This window comes from Gracilinanus agilis, chromosome 6 (genome assembly GCF_016433145.1).
Source record: "Gracilinanus agilis isolate LMUSP501 chromosome 6, AgileGrace, whole genome shotgun sequence".
Taxonomy (NCBI): domain Eukaryota; kingdom Metazoa; phylum Chordata; class Mammalia; order Didelphimorphia; family Didelphidae; genus Gracilinanus; species Gracilinanus agilis.
In genome coordinates, this window is record NC_058135.1 from 64197559 (window position 1) to 64222070 (window position 24512).

General features: G+C 37.6%; 1 protein-coding gene across 10 annotated transcripts in view; it reads right to left on the reverse strand.

Moving 5' to 3' along the window:
- Positions 1-19958: 19958 nt before the first annotated feature.
- SORBS2 (sorbin and SH3 domain containing 2) overlaps positions 19959-24512 on the reverse strand; it is a 120799-nt gene continuing 116245 nt past the window's right edge. For all 10 annotated transcript variants that reach the window (XM_044681159.1, XM_044681158.1, XM_044681157.1 and 7 more), the window contains one exon: positions 19959-22372. In XM_044681159.1, the coding sequence (XP_044537094.1) occupies positions 22311-22372 (62 nt within the window). In that variant the 3' untranslated portion in view covers positions 19959-22310. The remainder of the gene's footprint in view (positions 22373-24512) is intronic.

A 24512-nucleotide genomic window follows, 5' to 3' on the forward strand; every position in this document is an offset into this window, starting at 1 on the left:
TTCCGCTTTGGGGTCTCATTTTCAGGCTGTTTTTTTTTTCTTTTAGCCAAAAGGCAATAGAAAGACATGTGGTAGGCATATGCGGGCATACGTGATTTCCAGGTGTGATGTAGAAGATGGGCTTGCCACCAAATGAAAATGTAAAAGAATTGCAGGACATCCTGAGACATACATTAACATTCTTGAGATATTACAAGCAATGAAGTAGCTTTAAGATATTAAAAGCACAGAAGTATCAAATGCTATGGAGTATTGGTTGGATAAAGTATGGGAGATTTGTATTTAAAAAAAGAATCAGAATTGCCCAGGATCAGGACACTGAAATCTATAGAGGGCGAATAGAGAGCCTGCATTAATGAGCTCGCCAATCCATCTAATTGTCTAAGGATCATTTCTCTGACTCTCAGATGCTGTCATTCTAGTTCTTTGACTTCTCTCTCAGAGGTTAGAATGTAATAAACCAACAAATGGAAGTAGATGTGGATGGATTTATGCAAGTCCTTATTTTCTCCTCCTTATATACAGGATTCTCAACTTTGTCATCAAAGAGAATTTTTTTACCTCTGTGGGTAGTTCTGCCTCCATTGGAGCTAACCCTAAGGAGATAATTAGTCCATTAACACAACAGACAGCTAATAAGAGAGCACTTCTATGTTAAACATCATGTTAAATGCTGGCGATATAAAGACAAAAGCAGAATAATCTGCCCTCAAGGAGTTTAGAGTCAATGTATAGATGTATGTGTATGTATGTATGAATAGAAACACATTCAAGATACTTATCCATTGGTGAGGGTTGCATAAAGACTATGAAAGAAGGTGAAACTTGAACAGGCTTGAAGGAGTTCAGAGATTTTAAAGATTGGAATTGAGCAGAGAGTATATTCTAGGCATGTGTCAAAGCCTGTGCAAAGGCATGGAAAGAGGAAAAGCCTGTGTGGGCAGGCTGAATTATAAAGAGTGTTTAGAGAGATTTAATATGTGATGAGACTGGAAAAGTATGATGTGAACAGGTTATATAGCTTTTTAAATGCCAAAGGATATATTTGATCCTAGAGCAATAGGGAGCCATAGCTATTTGATGAGGGGGATGCCATAGACAGATCTGTGCTTTATAAAAATGAATTTGACCTTGAAATGGGAGTCCCTGGCCTCAGATAGTTCCTAGCTATATGACCCTAGGCAAGTCACTTAACCCCCATTGCCTAGCCTTTACCACTCTTCTGCCTTGCACTATGCATTATGCACTATGCACAGTGTTGATTCTAAGACAGAAAGTAAAGGTTAAAAAAAAAAACAGCAACTATAGCATTAGCTCTTTTGGGGATAGAGTGAGTTTTAAGTGTTAGACTGTTTTCCTTATAAGAAACTGGAAATCCAAGATGGTAGTTCAGGAAAGAACCAGGGATGGAGATGGGAACCTATTAGTTAAAACAAAGTTCTTACTTAGTCAGGTAGATTTAAAAATTAATCTGAAGATGTTCAAACTTATGTAAATATTCATGGTTTTGTTTTTTTGGCTGTCTTGTAATATATACAAATCCAGATTCTCTCAGTTATTTAGATCATTGTTATTTTGTATTCTGACTTCAACCCTATTTCGAAGATAAGAGATGACAAGATTTATTTTCTAAATTGTATTTCTGTCTTAGCACAGTGTACACGTAAACCTCTTTTGGAATACATGTAGTTTCATGCTTCATATTTTAGGCCTGATTTTACTAAGATGCTGAATCGGATCCCTCCAAGGTCACCAGGGTCTAGCTTATTGCCAAGTCCAATGGCTTTTCCTTAATCCTCATCCCCTTTGATCTTATTGGAAGCACTTGATACGTTTGACCATTTTTGCTTTGCTGGTAGACTCCCTTTTTCCAGGGACATGGATCTTTCCTGAAGTTTTAACCTTGTTTCCTAACTATTCATTCTCTATTTCTTATGTGAGTTCCTTCTCCTTTTTTCCTGTTAGGGGGTATCATTTTGTCTCCTTCCCAATTTTCTTTCTCAATCATTTCTCTGAAGGTTAATCTTATCTACTCCCAAAGCACTGATCATGCCCTCTCTACTGAGGGTTCTTAATTCTAAACCTTTTCTTTGTCATGAATCCCTTTGGAAGCCTGGTAAAGCCAATGGGATTTTTCTCAGAATAACATGTTTCTTTTGGCTTTTTTTCATCATAACTCAAGAAAATGTAAAATTTCAGTTAGAGGTTAATGAAAATAAAGATGTAATTTTTTTCCATCCAAGTTAATGGACTTGAAATGTATTCATAGATCTCTAAGAGACCTCTGGTAGCTCAGTGGATAGAACACTGTGCCTAGAGTCAGGAAAACTAGAGTTAAAATATGGCCTTCAACACTTTTTAGCTGTATGACCCTTGGCAAGCCACTTAACCTCTGTTTGCCTCAATTTCTTCTTCCATAAAATGGGAAAATAATAGTACCTGCCTTGAAGAGTTGTTATGAGGATCAAATGAGAAATTTGTGAAGAGTGCTTAGCACTATGTCTGTTGCAGAGTAGGTACTACATAAATGCTTATTCCCTCCCTCCCTCCCTTCTGTTTGGGGTCCAGTGGACCTCAGGTAAAGAAACCCCGCTTTGTTCAGATGCCTCTCAAATCTATAAATCTATGCCTGGCTTCCACACTGACTTCCCATCTTGGATACCCAGTTGCTGATACCTAAAACTGGCCAACTTTTAACATTTATCATAGTAAATTAGATTGTTCATGGCATAGTAGATATGTTAGGAAGACATGAGTACAAATTTAGTCTTCTACATGTACTAGATGTGTGACCCTGGACCAGTCACTTAACTTCCTGCTACAGTTTCCTCAACTGTAAAATGGGGATAATATACTAGCACCTATATAATAGGGTTGTGAAGATTAAGTAAAATAACTATAAGACACTTAGCACAGTCCCCAATATATAGTAGATGCTTAAGAAATGTTTATTTCCTTCCTTCCAAACCAAATCAATTTCATATGCTTCTCCCTACTGCCTTACTTCCATTGCTGTAATCACCATAATGCCATTTATCCTGCCTTAAAACCTCAGATCACTGCCATCTCTCCACTGAATTATTTGACAATAATAACATTTGACTGATTTTTACTTAGAAAAATACCTCCTCAATCTGTTCCTTCCTAGTTCCATTATTAAAAGCTATCTTACTTCTCATCTGGACTATTAAAAGAACAACTAACTTGTCTTCTTGTGAGTGACCTGTCCCTTTTCCCTCTATCTCCTATGACTGCCAAAATACTTTTCAGATGCATTGATTTGATTGTATAACTTTTCTGCTAGAGAAGTACCCTACTAAGTTTCCTTCTGTAAAATCTGTGGCGTCTGTCTCCTCTCTTTTTCCTTTGGTATCAACTAGTACATGTCCTCAGACTGCAAGAGTCTCAGAAAGGCATTCCAGACACCATTCTTTTCTACCTCCTCCAATCTAGCCTACTTTTTCTAGTGCCCGAATCTTGTTAAGTCATTTCTCTATAACTATCCCTCTAGTGCTTCTATATTGCCAATAGGCATTCCAGGCTTTCATTGATCTGGTTCCATTTTTTAGCTTTTTAGCTCAGGGAACTGGGTGGCACAGTGGATTGAGGTGCTGAGACTAAAGGAAGGAAGTTCTACCAGAGTGAAAATCTGACCTCAGATAATTAGTAGCTGTGTGACCTTGGGCAAATTGTTTAACTTTCTTTGACTCTGTCTCCTTATCTATAAAATGGGTTTGAGAAGGAAATAATAAACCACTCCAGTATCTTTGCTAAGAAAATCCCAAATGGAGTCAGGAAGAGTTGGACATGACTGAAAAACAACTGAACAACAACAACACTGCTCAAAAGGCAGCTAGTTGGTGCAATAGGTTTGGAATCAGGAAGACAGAAGTACAAATCCTCTCTGAGACATTAACTAGGTGAGTCAGATCAAGTCACTTAACTTCTACAGAAAGGCAAAAATGGCTGAATGAGTGCTCTGGTATACTGATCCTTTCATCTGGAGAAAAGTAAACTGAACATTTTTCATTTCTCTCATTGGGGCAATTAAAACCACCATAATTTGAAATTAATTAAATATATCCATCAAGTAGAATTATCTTATTCTGATGTTCTTTTTACAGACATATTAACGTAGTATTTAATGGTTGTTTAAAGTCAAATGTACCCACAACTCAGGATGTATGGTACTACAAAGCTAAGTCCATGAGACTCTCCCAACTAGTGATCAGTTTATTGTTGGGTCTGGAGTCAGGAAGACTCATCTTTCTGGGTTTAAATATGGCCTCATACTTACTAGCTATGTGACTCTGGGCAAGCAATTTATCCCTATTTGACTGAGTTCCTCATCTCTAAATGATCTGGAGAAGGAAATAGCAAACCACTCTACTATTTTGCCAAAAAAACCCACAAAAAAACCCAAGTGAAAATCACGAAGAGTCAGACACAACTGAACAACAACAAATTTATTGAAAAATCACCACATGCAAAGCATTAACAGCTTTTGGAGAAGAAAAAAAGGAAATGAATGGTTTGGTCCATAGTCTTGAGGAGCTGAAAATCTAGTTGGATGGACAGCTAGTTGACTCAGTGGATAGAGTCAGGCCTGGAGTTAGGAAATCCTGAATTGTGGATGACTCTCAGGAGAAGAGTCTAATTCCATGAAAATTTCAGAGCAAATTAGAAATTAAGATTTATGCAGATTTAAGAAAGATAATGATGGGCAAGGGCGGAGACTGCTAGAGTCTGATTAAGTAATAATAGTAAAGTGTACCTAAGATTTAGACCTTTGCTTGTTCCTAGATATTTTTATTTCTTTTTAAATTGTATTATGTTTTAAACATAGTGTTATATTAATATAATTAATTATATTTGAATTATATATGACTATATGAAGCATGTTACATATAATTGTAAATAATCATTATTTATCCTAAACTGTTTTTAAAAAATTAATTAATTAAAAAAACACAAAAAAAACCAAACCCTTACCTTCCATCTTAGAGTCAGTACTGTGTATTGGCTCCAAGGCAGATGAGTGGTAAGGGCTAGGCAATGGGGGTTAAGTGACTTGCCCAGGGTCACACAGCTGGGAAGTGTCTGAGGCCAGATTTGAACCTAGGACCTCCCGTCTCTAAGCCTGTCTCTCAATCCACTGAGCTACCCAGCTGCCCCAACTTTAACTGTCTTAATAAAAAAAGCAACCCTTTATTTTTATTGAAAAGAATTAAAGGCTACATGGCATAATGAATAGGTAGCTGACCTTGGAGTCAGAAAGACCTGAGTTCATTTTCGCCATTGGCCAATATACTATATGTGTGATTCTGGGCAAGCCGCTTAACTTTTCAGTACCCTGAATAGTTTTCTAAAATTTTGAGTTGCAGTTACCTTTCTTCATTGGCAAAGAGTTTCTCTGTTGTGACTGTCTTAAACCAAAGAAATCACAAGCCTAGTCCCTTCCCACTTTTACTCACAATAAAAATGACTTAAAGACTTGTTTTTAAACACATGATTTCATTTGAAGAGCATGCTGGAGTAAATCAGACTTTGCTCATTGATGGTAGTGGCTTGCTACATCTAGACCTGTTTCTGGTCATGCTTCAATTTACTTCCTGACTATCTCCTTTGTATTTCTTTTTTTACATTTAATATATTTTATTTATTTCATTAAATATTTCCCAATTACATGAACATTTTTTTTACATTTATTTTTTAAAATTTGAATTCTCAATTCACTCTCTCCTTCCTGTTCCTCCTTGAGTAGGCAAGCAATATGATATCAATCATAACCTGTAAAGTTATGGAAGACATTTTAATATTAGCCATATTACAAAAGAAAACACATATAATCCCCACAAGAAAAATAAAGTAAGAGTATGTTTCAACCTGTACTCAGAGTTGACCAGTTCTCATAGGTAGTTAGTATTTTTCATGATGAAAATGATGGATTCTTTGAAATTCTTTGGAATTGCCTGATATTGCCTACTACCATGCTACCCGGGACAGAAATTGATTCTGTAATGGGTCTTAGAAATGATATCAGTGTCTTCCTTTATGAGTACATTTACCATCCCTGAGACTTTACTGCTTAAAATGTTCCTCCAGACTTATGAGAAAGAACACTATCCACATTCAGAGGAAGAAATGTAGGAGTAGAAACACAGAGGAAAAACAACTGCTTGAACACATGGTTCAATGGGGATATGATTGGGGATGCAGATTAGTCTAAGCGATCACCCTAGTGCAAATATCAATAATATGGAAATAGGTCTTGATCAATGATACATGTAAAACTCAGTGGAAATGCATGTTGGCAAAAAAGGGGTGACTTGGAGGGGAGGGAAAGAACATGAATCATGTAACCATGGAATAATATTCTAAATTAATTAATTAAATGAAAATTTCAATTAAAAAAATGTTCCTCCATTTCCTCTACTGCCCTAAATAGATGCTTGCCTCTATTTCAATGTGAGTCCCTCTTGCATAGAGACTCTTATCTTTTTTATATTCAGGATTTAGTGCTTAGCACAGTCCTTGGCTTATGCTTTTTTCTATAATTAAATTATTGATTCCATCTCGACCATCCCAATGCTGATGAAGGCTTGATTCTGATGTCACTAGGAAATAAAACTCAATGATCATGTAAAGTGATGACCTCCATGTCCTTTATCCAAGGAAAGCATGGTTTTAGCTTCCTGTCAGTCTCTGTAGTCACTTGTGATAACAACATGAGTTTCTTGTATGTGCTTAGAAAAGGGACATAATTAGATCATGTTTCTAATGAGGGAACCTCTAGTTTGAGTGATCTTGAATTCTCTGAAAGCTAGAGTGAAGCATCACTACAGGGAATTGATCCATTTGTCTGCTCTCCTCCAAAGTAAACCAGGAGAAGACTTCTTTGTGTTGTTTCAGGAGAACCTATCCTTTTACCAGTGAGTTACAGTATTGAGCTGAATGGACATGATGAGAATGTGAAATTTTGTCAAATAATATTCATGCAGCTTGAGGTAGATAAGAGGCTGAAAATTTGAAGAAAGCAGTATTTTTTTTTCATTAGACTCTAAGCTCCTTCCTATGAGAAAGAAGTGTGGGAGTAGAAATTGAGAAGAAAAACAACTGCTTGATCACATGGTTCAAGGGGGACATGATTGGGGATGTTGACTCTAAATGATCAGTCTAGTGCAAATATTAATAATATGGAAATAGGTCTTGATCAATGACACATGAAAAACCCAGTGGAACTGCTTGTTGGCTATGGGAAAGGGGTGGGAGGAGGGGAGGGAAAGAACTTGATTCATATAACCATGGAAAATATTCTAAATCAATTAATTAAATAAAAATTTTCAAATTAAAAAAAAAGAATCTAAGCTCCTTGAAGGCAGGAACTTTCTTCCTTTTGGATTTGTTTCCCCAGAGTTTGGCACAGTTGCTTGACACCTAGTAGATGCTTCATAAATCCTTTTTAATGAATTTTGTTTAAAATCTGAAATATCAATCAATAAGCTTTTATTGAATATCTATTATGTGCCAGGCAGCATTCAAAGCACTGGGGATACAAGTTGAAAGAATAAAGCAATTTCATTTCTTAACTCATTCTATTAATCTTTTTTTTTTTAAACCCTTGTACTTCGGTGTATTGTCTCATAGGTGGAAGAGTGGTAAAGGTGGGCAATGGGGGTCAAGTGACTTGCCCAGGGTCACACAGCTGGGAAGTGTCTGAGGCTGGATTTGAACCTAGGACCTCCCGTCTCTAGGCCTGACTCTCACTCCACTGAGCTACCCAGCTGCCCCCCTTAACTCATTCTAATAGGCATATGCATACTATATAAGGAAAATTAAAAAATAAATCCAAAACAGTTAAATGCAAGAAAAATCAGGAAGGAAGGCATTAGTAGTTAGGGAGCAAGAAAGGCTTTGTGTAGCATGAACTGTATCCTGAAGGAAGCAACCTTGATTCTCTGAGGTCAGTATATTCAGGAATGAAGAAAGGACAGTAGAAAGGCATAGAAGTGGGGGATGGAGTTTGGTGTGCGAAGAACAGAGAGAAGGCCAGTTTGACTGGATCATAGAGTCTAGGAGGAGTACTGTTCAAAGAGGGGTTGGGTCCAGGTTGCAGAGGCTTTAAAAATAAAAACCAGTGAGTTTATAGTTTACCATAGAGGGAATGAGGAGCCATTAGAGTTGATTGAGCAGGTAGGAGGCACTAGTGCACAGAGCACCAGTCCTTGAGTCAGAAAGATTCATCTCCTTGTGTTCAAATCCAACCTTAGATACTAATAAGCTTGGGTGAGCCTAGACAAGTCACTTAACCCCATTTGCCTCTGTTTTCTCATCTATAAAATGAGTTAGATAAGGAAATGGCAAACCATTGTAGTATCTTTACCAAAAAAAAAAACCCCAAAAGGGTCACGAAGAGCCAGACAGGACTGAAAAACAACCCAACAACAAAGAGTTGATTGATTAGGGCTATGAAATGATCAGATCTGCATGTAAGGAAATTATTTTGACTGCAATGCATAGGATGAGATAGGGTGGCGAGAAACAAGTCAGGAAGCTGTTCCAATAATCTAGGAGAGAGGTGATGAAGGCCTGGATTAAGGTGGTAGCTTTGGAGTGGAGAGAAGGTGTTGTCATTTTAAGTGATGTTGTCCAAGTAGAAACAGCAAGATTTGGCAACTGATTGAATATGTGGGGCCTGGAGACTGGAGAGATGAGGATAATGCAAAGTGTACACCCCAGGATTTAAGAAGGATGGTGTTACCCTCAATAGAAGAAGGAAAATTTGGAAGAGGAAAAAGGTATGGGAAATATAATAAGTTCAGTTGGGTTTTCAGTGAAAAAAATAACTTTGATTTTTGTGTTCAAGACAGCATTTTCATGCCTATAGCTCTCTCATTAATGTTTATCATTTCATTATTTTTTTCCAAATTTATTTTCAGAAATCCTGGTATAAATCTTACCCACCAGAGCAACATAATGACAGGTCAATAGTCATAGATCACAGGATCTGCAGATTTTTCTTGTTATGGCTGAAATCTATCCCTGTTGTACCAAAGAAATGAGAGAAAAAAATGACCATTGAAAAGGTATTTCTCTTTGTCCTTAGAAAGAGAAGAAAAAAGAGGCTTCCCTCTCTGAAGTAAATTCAGTCAACTTCAAAATAGAAAAGTAGGTCACCTCATCTCTGTATCATCACTGTTGGGAAGCATGCCATGGTTTTAATGCACAGCTGTCCAGCAATTTGTCTTTGGTGAAAGAATTCTGATCGCCATGTTAATCCATCTGCCAGCATCTGCTGAAGCATCTTGTTGGATCATTTGACAGATGACGGAAGAGGTGTGTGTGTGTGTGTGTGTGTGTGTGTGTGTGTGTGTGTGAGAGAGAGAGAGAGAGAGAGAGAGAAAGAGAGAGCGTATATATGTGTGAGAGAGTGATGAACAGTTTGCATATTTTCTAGATAACTTTGGGCTCAAAGTTCAAAAGCATACTTAAATTAAAGGAAAAAAAAACTTCTAATGGAGAAAGTGAGGAAGCTGTTTTGGAGGCCTAGATAGAAACCCTTTGAACAAATATTACCACTGTTTATCCTAGGGACCAAGCCAAAGATAAACGTACCACTTCTAACTCATTTCTGTCTGTCGGGAAACAGAGTTCTTGTTGAGCCATTAGGGAAAGAATGCCAGTTATTTGTGGGGGAAGCCCAGGCTATCTGTGATTTTGATACAGCTTCTAACAACTGGGCAGTATGTATCAGAATAGCACTTAGAGTACCTTGTTCCTATTATAGAAGGAGAAAATAGAGAAGCAGGGGAGGGGAGAAAAAGAAACAGAAATGGAAGAAGTAGGAAAAGGAAGATCAAGGGAGGAAGAAACAGAAATGGGAGAAGGAAGAAGCCAAAGAAGGGGAAGAGGTGTTTGAAAGGAAAAAAGATAAGAAAAATGAGTCAAAGGAGAAGGAAGGAGAAAAGAAGCAAAGCCAATGAATAGCCTCCATGGTGATATCCCAGTCTCTCGATAGGGTTATGGGATCTCTTGTTAAACTTGCTACACTAAGAGATGGATTCAGCAAACCAGATTGGTTTAGTGGACTCACTGGACCAAAGTGCATCTGGGTTTTGTTATTTTTCTAGGGGGCTAATCTTTTTAACTAGTAATGCTTCAGTGGGTCAGCAAGAAGCCTTGGGCCTGACTGTAATGTTTATTAATGTTAATTTGTACAGGGGAAGACACACTAACTCTGGAGTCAGTCAGTCCCAACTCTTATGGGTCATGTGTTCCTATACCATTATTTTTTTTTTTAGAGTTTGTTTTTTTTAAACCCTTGTACTTCGGTGTATTGTCTCATAGGTGGAAGATTGGCAAGGGTGGGCAATGGGGGTCAAGTGACTTGCCCAGGGTCACACAGCTGGGAAGTGGCTGAGGCCGGGTTTGAACCTAGGACCTCCTGTCTCTAGGCCTGACTCTCACTCCACTGAGCTACCCAGCTGTCCACCCCCCCTCCCCCCCATACCATTATTTTATGAAGGAGGAAACCAAAAGATTGGTAGCTTTCTTTTTTTCTGAGCCATACATGTATTATCATGAAAAGCACACTTCCATAGTGATTATTGTTCTAAGAGCACACTTATACAAAACCAAGACCCCCCAAATAAAAAATGTAAATACACTGATGTGAAAGATAATCCGCTTTGATCCACATCCATCTGATTCTAACAGTTCTTTCTCTGGAGGTGGAAGCATCCCCTGCTGTAAGTCTAGAATTGTCCCAGATCATTGCATTGCTGAGAATATCCAAGTTTTCACAGTTGATCATTGTACAATATTGCTGTTATTGTGCATAATGTTCTCCTGATTCTGCTTATTTTGCTCTGCTTCAATTCATGTAAATCTCCAATTTTTTTTCTGAAATCATTCTGCTCATCATTTCTTATAGCACAATAATAATCCATTATCAACATATACCACAATTTGTTTAGCCAATCCCCAATTGATGGACATCCCCTTGATTTCCAATTCCTTGGCAGCACGAAAAGAGCTGCTATAAATATTTTTTTATAAGTAGGTCCTTTCCCCCTTTTTATTATCTCTTTGGGATACAGACCCAGTAGTGTTATTACTGGATTGAAAGGTGTATGCACAATTTTATGGCCCTTTGGACATAGTTCCAAACTGCCTTCCAGAATGATTATAACTGTTCACAATTCCACTAACTATGCATTAGTGTCAATTGGTAGCTTTCTATTGCGAATAGGGCTTTCTCTCCTTGATCCAAAACTGATTTTCTGCTTAACAAGAGGTCACTCCTTCCTTCTCCCAGTAGTTCTTAAAGTCTGTCCTGAAGCTTAGAATTCAGAATTTTGGCTCCAGATGGCATTGAAGAACAGGCTATAGAAACTCTGGCAAGAAAGAAAAGCAATGAACCCAGGTTAGGACTGGGGCAAATAAAGTGACTGCCTTATTTTTTTTCACTATTAACACTCTATGTCTTACCTCCATGTCTTTGTAACTTGTGCTCAATGCCTGAAATGTACTCTCCTTACTCCTTTACCCCTTAGAATCTCTAGTTTCTCTCAAAACTCAGTTCAAGCCCCACTTTCTATATGAAGCCTTTCCCAATTCCCCTAACTACTTGTTGTCCTTTCCCTAAAAAACAAAACAAAAACTATCTCGTATTTATTTTGTAAGTATTCATGTATGTATATATTGTCTTCCTAGATAGAATGTAAGCTCCTTCAGGGAAGAGTCTTTGATTTTTTCTCTTCTTATCTTGACTGCCTAGCACAATTTCTGGCACACAGACACTTGGAAAATGCTTGCCGATCATTTTGCCATTAAGTTCTCTCTCTTTAGGAGCCTTTAAGCAAAGGCTGGATGTCATTCATGTTGTAGAGGGGATCTTTGCTCTGTTATTTTACATTTCTACCTCTGAGAGTCTAACCTCTTTGGTAGAAAAGCAAAATAGGATAATGTAGGACAAAATACAATGACTAAGAACAATAGGAGTTGAATTGTTCTGCCTTCTTTCTGTTGATAGTTTTCCTATTTGTGTCAAGGAGGGGTCTTGTCCCTTCATTTGTCTTCCTCTTGAGCCCAACCCAAATTGTTGTTGTTTGTCTTTTGATCCTTCATTAAAAGAGGACTAATGACATTATGGGTAGTCTCTTGACTTGCTAGTGAATTGGATTTAAGTGAGGCAGAGTTACACAAAGTCATCAGCCTCACTCTCTCTTTCAGAATCATCAAAGTAAGACATAAAAGCCAGGATGATTGATGATGATTCAGGATGCAGTGTTTGACCTTGGAGTCTTTGACCCCAATATAACTTGAATAAAATTCCTTTGGGGGCCTTTAGAATATATTATAAACTTCTATTTCATATTGGCCTTAAATTTCCAGATACTGCTCACACTAGACCTTGTCATTATTTTGAATTTATCTTTAGCAACCTACTTCTATGTCATCTCTTAAATAGAACATGTCCTTTTGAATATTTTTGGACATTTTGGTTCAGACATCAATTTCCTTAGATACCAACCTCTTCTTTGTAATCAAAATCAATTGAAACACTGTTATCAGAATTTCATCCTTCATAACTTCATGTTCCTGGAATTGACTTTCCTTTATAGTCTTGGGCTATGGGATTTGTGAACATTTTGACATATATTCTCCTAAACTCAAGGGTATATGACTAAGTATATTCAGGATCCTTCTTTCTTCTCTGCTTTCCTAATTTATCACAAACTCCAAAGATTCCCATTACCTCTACAACAACAAGCAAACTTTCTGTACAAGTATTAACATACATAGCAGGGTAGGCAGAGCAGCTGGACTCATAGGGCAGAAAGGGAACAGCTTCTTCATCAGTGGAATTGAGGCCTTCACCAACCTTTCTTCTATCTTGAGATTGCCTCTAGGTATGACATAAAAACTTGGTAAATTCTCTTTCACTCAGACTGGCCCTTATGTTGTTTTTATAGAGACATTTTTTTTAAAGGGGTATAAGGAAAAGGAAACCAACAAGGCACATAGAGATAGCATGGTATGTTTGCAGAGTCTTAGCACTCCTGTCTTCTTTCTTTTTTTAATATTTGAATGAGACTTCTTTAAAGTTTTTTGGGAGGGGCAAGCATGAAAATGACTGAAGCCTGTGTTCCTTTTATTATCTACGACTCTGTTGAGTTGTTGCTCCAGAGTCTGGATATAGGTTTTGACATTGGGGAATGTAAGTGATAATGACCCGGGTCCCAGGTTCAGCTGAGAGTATCCTATCTATCTGTGATGGCTGAACCTATTTCCTCTTCTCTTAGATATATACTTTTTGGCAGGAACCAGGGTATAAGAGTTTGTCAGCAGCATCTCACAAAACTTTATTTATGAAGATGAATACAAAATAATGGCAATGTCTCATATCAATAGTATCTAGAAAATTAAGGCCATTGTGAATTTAAATTTACAAAATATTCTAAAGGTCCTAAAAAGAAAAGTTATCTGCCAGGGCTACTTATTGCATATATTACAATTGCAGAATCTTGGAATCTTAGAACAAGGAACTTCAGTGGCCTATAACCTTGTCCACAAGTGATCATTCATCCTCTAGCTGGTACTCTCCAATGAATGGGGAGGGGGTCTAGTACCTTCTTCAGAAATCACTTCTACTTTTGGACAATACTAGTTATTTAGAAGTTTTCCCTCATATATAAATCTTATATCTAGTATTTCCTCATATCTAAATCTTCATTCTACCATTGTTCCAAGTCCTTTGCTTTCTGGGGAGAACCTAATCCTCCCTCTTGTGGTGGCTTAAGGAGCCTTTAGGTGCTTTCTTACTATTCTTCATCTTATCTTAACTATCAATAATCTATTCTGTATTGCCACTATTTTTATTCTCACCCTCCAGCCCAAGGACTATTCTCCTTGGCATGAAAAGCAGAACAAAATAAAAGTTAAACATTTCTTCTATTTTCCCCACAGCAATCAGCTACCATGATTTCATCCACCACCAGTTATGGGCTTGTTTCTTTTTTAGTCCTCCTTCCCTCACCTCAAATAATCAATAAACTTTTTTTCTTTGTCCTTAGCTAACCTCATTGGTTTCAGTTCACTCTAAGCTTTAGTTCTTTTAACATTATTTCTAAGTGTATTTGTCATACTCTTGTATTCATTATCCATTAATTATTTTTGCTTCCATCTTCTGCATGCCTTTAAAAAATCTACATTATTAGATGAATTCTCTATGTATCCACATCTGTCTCACAAGACAATTCTCCCCTTTCTTCCTTATGGGAAATTTTTCTTATTGGGTCTCTAGAATTTTATTCATTATTTCTCATCTAACTTCCTTTTATGGAATTTTAGCTCATGTAATCCTACTTGCATTTTTCTCTCAATGCTTTGAAATCTTCCTCCTACTTTCCATCCACCCCTGACCTCCTCCTCATGTCAAGGGGTATATTAGCAGACTGTTCCCAGCTTTCCTTTCCTTCTCTGTAACAAATTTTAAGATGGTGTGGCAACTTTCCATCATTTTTAAATTAACTTTTTTTTTTAACCCTGGTACTTCGGTGTATTGTTTCATAGGTGGAAGATTGGTAAGGGTGGGCAATGGGGGTCAAGTGACTTGCCCAGGGTCACACAGCTGGGAAGTGGCTGAGGCCGGGTTTGAAACTAGGACCTCCTGTCTCTAGGCCTGACTCTCACTCCACTGAGCTACCCAGCTGCCCCACTTTCCATCATTTTAATTCTAGCAACTGGTTTTTCCCTTTTTGTGAGATCATAACCAGAATAGATGTTCTTTTCACTGTTTGTTCTACTATTTGAAAGATAAAATTATAATTAAAGCCAGTCAGGAAGTTAGTAGTTCCTTTCCTTTGACCAGAAAGAGCCCTACAGCAGATGTCTGGATAATTGGTCTTCTATCATGCCTCAGAGCCATTTATTCATCTGCTTCTCAACTTATTTACTTTTGTAATACACTCCAATGGCAATATTGCTTTTATTTTTGCCTCCATTCTTTCCACTCATATTATTTGTACCCGATGACCCTTCTCTATTTCCTTGATGTCCTCACAAAAAGTTATATTTTAAAATATATGAATGATTTTAAGTCTTTTTTTTTTACCTCAGGATCCCTTTCTACTCTTAAAATTATTGAGGAATCCAAGAGTTTTTTTTAAATGTGAGTTTTTTATCTCACCCATTGGTATTTAATATATAAAAATATAAACATCTTAACATTTTTATTAAAGTTATTTTGATCCAATGGAACCCCTAAAAGGAATACCAAAGTGGATCATACTTTGAGAACAATTAAAATATACAATGCTATTCATCTCCTATTTGCCTTTTAAATTTTTATTAAAAATTTATTTTTTTCTATTTGCCTTTTAAAAATATATTTTGTTCCTTCTGAGTCAGTTCTTATATCACCATAATTTCCCATCTCTAAAGTGAGGAGATTGAACTAGATGAACTTTATATCTCAGTCTATGATCCTAAATCTCAGTGATATCTGTGATATAATTCCTTCTCTCCAAGCCTCAGTCTTTCAATGTATAAAATGAGAATAAGAATGATGGCACCATTTGTAAATACAAGAGCATGATGAGAAAATCACTCTGTGAGTCTTAAATTTTCAGTGGATCCATAAGTGAATTATGATTATGAATATGAGATTATGAATAATCTCCTCCCTAGAACATATTTCATTTATGCTGTTTCTTCTTGGGTGATTCTTGTCCCTATTTCCCCCTATTATCTCCATAGTTGCTTCCTAACCCCTCACCCCAAACCAGTGCATTGGAGTTCTCTTTAATTTCCTTTTGTATTTTCATGGTTAAAAGTTCAACACCCATTGATCATATGTTATCCTTCTCTGTCTTTGAATGGCTGGTCCACCTCCTTTTCCTATTAATACACTAAGGCATGTGTAGACTAGATAAAAAGAAACTCTTGGATTAGTGCTGCTTTGGAAATATGTTCCTACCTGCTTACTTCATTACTCAACTTCTTAGTTCTATCTTCAATTATAATTCTTAAATCATTCTGTTCTGTGACTTGTAGCAACATCAAATCACTTACAAAGCATTAATCTTAAAAATATTTATTTTTGTAGAAATGAGTAGCTTGGGACTATTGAAAGTCTTGCCCAATTTCTCAAATGTGATCCATTCCAGGTACCTTCATCCTCTTCAAATATGGGTCTAGTTCATTGTATATCAGTAACATCTGTCCAAGATATGTGGACTCATGAACCAAGTCAATGGGTTGTTTCTTCAACTGTGTGCCATAATCTGGGCAATGTGTATTCTTATCCACTTTGTTTTTCCTGTATGGATTGCTAGACCAGTAATCTTTTTTAGAGTGTATTTCATTAGGAAGAATCTCTAGTGTTGGACCAATTCACAAATAGTAGCAACTCCATAATCTCCATAGATCTCCATCTATGTCAGTGGGGAATTCTACTTCTCTTTCATCTTTGTGTAGGATATCCTGTTTGTCACTAGTAAACATCTTTGGTGAGTTTGTCTTCTTGTTTTATGCCTTGCTTGTAGATGCACAGGACATCATTGAGCAATATTATCTACATGGTTATATATAACATGGAATTTTGTATGATCTTTACATATATATGTATGTATAGGGCACAATTTGAGGAGAGTCCATTTTTTGCTTTGCAGTTATGTTTTTTTACAACCAAGAGGGTCTCTATTCATGGCATCTCAGTCATATTTTTGGGGTACTATGACCAGAAAGATGTGATTTGCTATAAAAACTATCTGTATAACCATTTGTTCCCTTCTCCTATTTTCATCAAATATACCTCATAAAGACAAATAAAAGAGCATATGGTTTAATAGTTGGTGCAGTTTTCTTGGTATTCTTTAAATTTTTAAAATTAATAGTGTTATTTGTAAGCTCTTCCATTCTGTGGTATCTTGGTGTTTTTTTAAGCTATTTTTTTTTATATTTTTAAACCCTTAACTTCTGTGGAAGAGTGGTAAGGGTAGGCAACGGGGGTCAAGTGACTTGCCCAGGATCACACAGCTGGGAAGTGTCTGAGGCCGGATTTGAACCTAGGACCTCCCGTCTCTAGGCCTGGCTCTCAATCCACTGAGCTACCCAGCTGCCCCTTAAGCTATTTTGAAAATGAGTTTTGAGTGCCTCTTTCTCTGTCTCTCTCCCCTTTCTCCTCCTTACTCTCTATTTCTCTCATCATTTTGCACTTGTAAGGTGCTATTACTGACAATGCTGGGATTTTCATGTGCCAGTGTTTCTGAACAAAGAGGAGAGGGAGGAGAGATGTTAGAAGGGATAGACTATATTGAACTATTTAACTCTACTAGTATATAACTAGCCTGATCAGAAATTAGATCCATTCTGTATTTCTAGCTGTAGAAAGTGTTCAGCTCTGTTGCTCTTTCAGTCTTGGATTCTTCTTCAGTGAAACAGAGATAATCATGCTTCTGCTTCCTATTTCATAGTGAAAAGGATTTTGAAAATGTTAAGACATTATATAAATATGAACTTTTATGCTTAAATTCTTATCCTTATGGAGGTAGTAGTTGACAGAATAGAGGACTGGACTTGAAGCCCATATCAGATATGTTGTGTTCATGAACATGTCACTTAACTGAGCCTCAGTTTCCTCATGTGCAAAATGGGGAAATAGTAATTCCTATAATACCTACTTTAAGATATATTGTTTTTCAGAATCTGAGTATTAAGCTAACACGATACAATTTTTTAAATAGGCTCTTAGAGGCTAACATAATATTTAGTTATATTCAACTGAATGGTCCTAGAATGTCTTTCTTTGAGGCTGATATGTAGAAAAATGATTGAAAAAAATCATCAGGACAAAAAAACTGGTCATTGGCACAGAGAAATCAAATGAATGGTGATGGCAACAGAGCAGTTGTGTGGCTCAACTGGGTTCTTTCTGCTTGAAGTGTTGTCACTGTCAGTGAGCATTCATTACCCAAGGACATCATCCATTTAGACCTGTGGATTATGCCGGGAGAGCCAGGGAATCTTGGCTGTCCTACTGATGCTCTATAAGGGTTGCTGTTGAGAGGAGAGTAGTTTGGTAGCCTGGTTCTGAATCCCTGCCTCCAGAGTTAAACAGCACCATGCCAATCTTGGGAGTATAGCTCATTCCTTGGAGTTAATGGTAATGGATTTTAGCTTACCTATCTTATAAGGCTTCATCTTCATCAGCGAAATTAGCCAAATAATTTTATTTGCACTAAATTAACTTGCCCTTGAAGTACAAATATTATATTTTAATCTGAAACAATCTGTGAAGAAAAATCATCTAAATATTCCACCTTGTCCTCTAGTGGTGAAAAGAAAAGGTGGGCAATACAGGGAGAAATAAGATGTAGCGATCCTCTTTTTTTTTTTTTTTTTTTGCCCCAACAGACAGAACCAATACTAGGGTGAGGATAATCAAGGCTTTGTCCAGGAAAGGACATTTACAAGATTGATGGCCAGAGTAGTGTTCTCAGGAAAAAAGTAGGGGAGGATCCTAATGGTGGCGGTGGTGGTAAGGCAGAGTTGTGATAGGTAAACCCAGGGGCAAGCTGCTCAGAGAGGAGGTAGGGGCAGCTTAAATATCTCAGGGATCCAGAGGTGAAGGAGATGTAAAGGCAAGGTGACCAGCAGTTTCTGGCTCTTTTGTGACATTGGTATGGGGAAGGAGGCCCATTCTAGAGCTGATAAATATGTCCTCTTCATGTCAGTTCCCAATTAGGGAATATCTTTCTGCACATCTCATTGTTTTGATCTGCAGTTAGGTGTGGGGTTCAGTCTTGGGAAATTGGCCTGGGGGGGGTAAATAACTCCTCAATCCCTCCTGGAGAGAGCCATGTTCTCTTAGGTATGCCTGTGCCTCTTAATTCTAGGAACTTTTTTATTCCCTTGAAGTTTTGCTTCTCACTTTCCGACAGGTTCAAATGTATGTTTGGCGAAACCTTATGAGCCAAGAAGGGGCTCTTTTGAGGATAAACTATCCTAGGGAGTTGGAAATGTTTTATTAGGACTAAAAGTGAAAGAAGTAGCCCCATTGCCTCTACTGGAGAGCCATCTCCCCATTCTGGGGATGCTGCTGTCTTCTATGCCAGGGGCCTTTTCTACCCCTCAAATTGTTTGTCTTCTCCAAGTGTCCAACTTTTTATAAGAAATGATGTGCAGGGAAGTGAGTTTGAGGCCACAACACACTTGGAAGAACCAAGGAAAGCCCCTTCTCGTTCTACAGTGTTCAGTCATGAGCCACCAAGGGCCATTATTGTGAAATGACCAGTGCCATAGTCCAAGTCTGTTAAGTCTCCCCTCTCCCAGAGCTGACAAGCAATTCCACTGAGATCACTCAAAATCCATTTCCTTATTATTCATTTTTGTAATAGGGTAATCTTCTAAAACTTTTTTAGATTTAACCTTTTCAGGCTCTAATCCAGTGGTTCCCAAACTTTTTTGGCCTACCGCCCCCTTTCCAGAAAAAATATTACTTAGCGCCCCCTGTCACATATTATCACCGCCCCCTTACAGTTATTCACAGACGCCAAATGCCCCTGTGGCCATCACTGCTCTCCTGGATTGCTGCAGCACCCACCAGGGGGCAGTGGCACCCACTTTGGGAATCACTGCTCTAAAAGATAATGGAAAAAATGTAAACATATATTCCCATAACCCCACTCAGCTCTGCTCTGCCTTTAGAAGAGGTAGAAATAGTATTGAGTGCTAGATGTTTTAGCATAAAATGCCATGAAATACTAGTTCATGAATAGCTCAAAAATATCATTATGGTGGCTTGTTTGGGGTACCGTCTATCTCCACATTTACAACAACAAAAGAGACCAAAGTAAGCACATTTTCTTTTAGTTTATGTGATCAAAGAGGATACAAATACACAGTTCTTCTTCAGTTAACATAGCATTAAATACCAAGAAGAAAAGCTAAAGTGTACTCCAAGCAAAATTTATTAGAAGTCTATTTGAGAAAAAAAAACACAGACCTTTGCTTGTAAGAATTCAATTACCTGAAAGCCAGGTGTGAAAAAAATTATTTTCCCCCTTCTTTTTAAAATCAGATACAGAGTAGAAACAGCATTTTTCTTAAATATTACAGGCAACAGATATGGAAGTCTTTTGTCATAAATGGCATCAAAGGTAGTTCGAGTCATCCCTCAGCAAAGCTGCATGCGGCTGACCTAGCTGTGAGCCCCAAAGCCTTTGCAATAGAAATCTTGTCATGACTGCAGCATTAAGAAGGGTCGGCTGCACAAAGGTGTTTCTTTACCTTCCGACTAATGACATTTCTTTGTAGTAAAGATATATACATACATTTCAATTTGGCTGCTAAGACCATTTTTTAAAAATTTATAAAATTTTGCATAAATGCCAAAGAATTGCACTCTCAAAGTATGCATCATGATCCATGAGCCAGGAAAACTTGTCAAAAGTTGTTTCTTGCTGGGTTGTTTTTTTTTTTTTTTTCAGTTAGTGTTAAGTGCAGGGTGAGGGAACTCTTTTTCCCTTCTGTTACTCAACAACTAAATGGTTCTGTACAAAAGAGTGGTGGACGTATGTACATTATTCTAGAGGCTACCTTCATTGTGGGCAAAACAAATCAATCACCGACCACAGGTGAAAAGCCTTTAAAAGCCTGTCATTTATAAGGTGCCAAAGAATTCAAACAGGAACAGCTCTTGTATAAAGTCATAAGAATTCTTGAGCCAGGTCTCTGAGTGAGTGCAACAGAGCCATCCTTCACTGTGATTCATTCCTGTGGGTTCTGGTTACCGGTTGATTACCATTTGGTGTGGTCTTAGGCTCGCCAAACTTTGGAACTGGAACTTAAATGATAAAGAATGAGCCCTTCATTGAGTTAATAAGACTCAAACCTAGGTCTGATTCCAAGGTTGTTCTTTGCCGGACCTCAGGCTAATAAATTCCAAGTCTTGGGTCTCCCAAAGTGCCCAATTTAGGTTTAGGAAAGAATTTACACAAATACACACACTGGGAGACTCAGGCTCAACATACTCCTGTCTTCTGATACAGACACTATTCAGACATGAACCTTTGCAGAAATAAGTGGCGCATTCAAATAATTGCTTTGTTAAAGGGAAAAAAAGCAAAGCAGAACCCAATACTTCTGATGTTTCCGAAGTGCTCTACATATATATTAATTTTTATAAAATAATGCGTGCCTTGGGAGTCTAACATTTCCATAAATGTGCAACATATGCATATGTATTGTATGTTCATATACAATCATGCATGTATATGGGCACACACATATGCAACATAATAAAAATAAAACCAGTCACATAGCTCTGGAAGATACTTTTTTGAGCATCTTGTTCAAGGGTCTAGGAATAAATCCTTGCACTAACACTGCTTTTATTTAAAATTTATCTGATAAATAAAACACTAACATCTCATAGTTCATGTTGCTGATGATTACATTTTTAATATAAAATAGCAATGCAACTTTAGAACACAACACTTTTTCCCCCTGTCCATCTTTTACCTCATCTTTTCTCAAAGTTATTACTAAAGTTGTAAATTGTCTTACCATTTACACTTTTAAAAAGTTAAAAAAAGAAAACCCAAACCAACAAAAAGTCAAATCCCCAATCCCTGCAGGAAAACACTCCTATTGGAAAACTCAGATTAGAAAATAAAATCATACTTGTCCAAGTGAAGCTTTCCTACTCTTGCTGGAGTTTTTACAATCGCTGTGTGTGGTATAACCAGTAAGTGCAGGCAAAACAATCACTGGATTAGAGTTAAAATATATTGTCAACTAGAACAAGAGGCAAACTCGTGATGCAGCAAGGTGAAAATAATGTATCCTGCCAAACTAAGGATGTGGAAATGCAAACATCAGCTTGTCCTAAGGAAACACTAGTTTCCAGCTGCCTAAAGGGAGGACTGAGAAGCTTATCTCCTAGAGCCTTTGATTAGAGGACCAGAAAAGCCTCTCCATCTCTGAGATGCTTCTCTCTCGGTCTCCCAGATTTTATCCGTTTTGTTAAGTGTAATAAAGCTCCAGGTTCTGTTCTTGTGTTTCAAATTGTAAACGTTTACAGCAGGAAACAGGAATAAGTACAGTTTATGGAAAAACCTTCCAGCCTCATCTCTCAAAGGCTTCATGGTGGCCGAAACACTGAGCTGCAAGGATGGAGATGGTGATGATGATGTTAGAAGCCTTCTGTTTGTGAAGCATGAAAACAGAAGGCCTGGGGAGCATGTTTTCCAAGCATGTGGATGTGTTGCTGAATTGCAGCATAAATAAGTAGAGAAAAGAATTCACAGCCTCTTGACATAGTTTCCGGGGAAAGTACCAAAGAATTTGGTTCTTCTTGAGGTTCCTGAAAGTAAGAAGCAAGAAATGAAAGGGGGCACAACAATGAAACAATCAGGACATGCACGGGACCTTGAAGACACCTTTCCCACTTCCAAGACCTTGCTGGTAGAGAAACACCAGAGGCTTTGAAGAGGAGGGTGGGAAAACCCATTTAAAGCCTAAAGAACATCATAGTAATTAGATTGAGCCAGGGGACATTTCGGTATTACCACTGAATTGCACTTATTGGAAGCTTAACTATTTGGTACTCACTCAGATTCTAAATCCAAGTGATTGCAATTAGATATCAGGTCTGGCTCTGAATAGTAGGGTGGGAGGCCATTTCCTTATTGGCTAGAAAATGGAGCAATAGGGAAGAGGGAATAGAAATATTTCTTAAAGCTCTACCTTTCAATAGAATTCACCAAATGAGGTGGAAATCTTACATTGTGGTGGTCTATAGCTGGGACATATAAGGGATGAAGCTTGGTAATGTGGACAAAAGGGTCACTTTCCCTCTTCAATATAAAAGTAGCAAGGATATCAGGTGTGCCATTAATATCCAAGTAAACGTTTTTAACACCTTATTCAGTTTGCATATCCATCATTAAAAATCTCATCTGCTTAAACTCTTAACAAAATAGATTAATTTCAACAGGTTACACAAAGTCACCATATAAATGAGAGAAAATCGACTGGGTCGGGGAAGGGGTGAAAGGAGAAAAGGCACCACCAGCAGGTGTGATGTCTAAGTTATTAAAAATATTTCCATGCAATACTTAAACTGATTGCTAAATGGGTATTCATTATTAATGCATCTGGCCTCAAGGGTTTATTATCAAATACTTTATAAAAATAGCAGAGGCACTATGTAACTTAGAATTTCCAGAACAAATATAAGCAAGATTGTTAAAAGGAAGTATACTTGTCTTAGCTACTCACCTGATTTTGCTGTTCCAGCATTGCTACTGCCATGTAACCTCATTTTAATTTATTTGCCCTTCCTGGTTGCATAGAAACTATGATCAGAAGAGGACAATGATGGCTGCAATTGTGGCCTTTCTCTTAGTTATAGAGGAAGAGTACTGGTAATAGAAGAACACTTAAATTGGGAGTCAAAAGTTCTAAATAAAAGATTTGGCTCTATCCATTTTCTTGATTAGTCACCAAGGGCAAGTTGCTTTTTTTTCCTCTTCCATATAATGGGGACAATAATAGTTACACTATTTATAAGACTCATAATAAGAAGGGGAGGCAAAGGATGGATCAGGAAGATGGTGGTAGGAAGGGATTGTGGGTACAGGAAGGGAAGAGATAAAAGTAGAACAATCTAGTTCTCTTTCCATAACATGATATTGTCTTGTTTTCCCAAGTGCCATCTTGTTATTTATCTATTCCTTCAGCTATTCTCCTCTGCCCAGGTTCTCCTTTGGAGGCTTGGAGAGTTGAGTAGTTTTTTTGTCCTTTCTAATTTGAATTCCATCCCAGTGCTCAGGGATGACATTGCCTATATTTTATTACATCTGTACTACTGTGAAGGTGCTCACTAAATGCTTAAAAATAAGCACTGGAGACCAGGTATGGGAGCTCCTGCCTGTGGTCTACTATTATAGGAGTGGGTCATTCACTGGAGCTTAGAAGTTCTGAGCTTCAGTGGGATATAAAGCTGATTGGGGGTTTAAATTAAATTTGGCCCTTGAGTGCTACCACATTGCCCAAAGGTAGAAAAACAGAGAAGGTCAGAGCTTCTGAGCAGATCAGTAATGGGACTGGGTCTTGAATGAGAACAATACTTTAAGCCTGGGTGAAATAGATAGAGAGAACTAGTCTCAAGGGGAAAAAAACCAAACAAACACTAGATTTTCATCTATATGAAAGGATCAACAGGAGAGCCATTCTGTTTCCTTGTCTTATCCATGTTTTAGTACTCGATCATTATAGCACTTATATAACTAGACATTTATCCTGTTCATAAAATCTTAGTATTGGAAGATACTCAAGAGGTCTTCTAATCCAAAGGGTTCTTAACCATTTTTTGTTCATGGCCCCTCTTGGCAAGTATCGTGAAGTCTATAGATTCTTTATAATAATGCTTTTAAAAGCGTAAGATACATAGGACTACCAAAGCCCCATTTATATTAAAACAGTTATCAAAATATATTTTA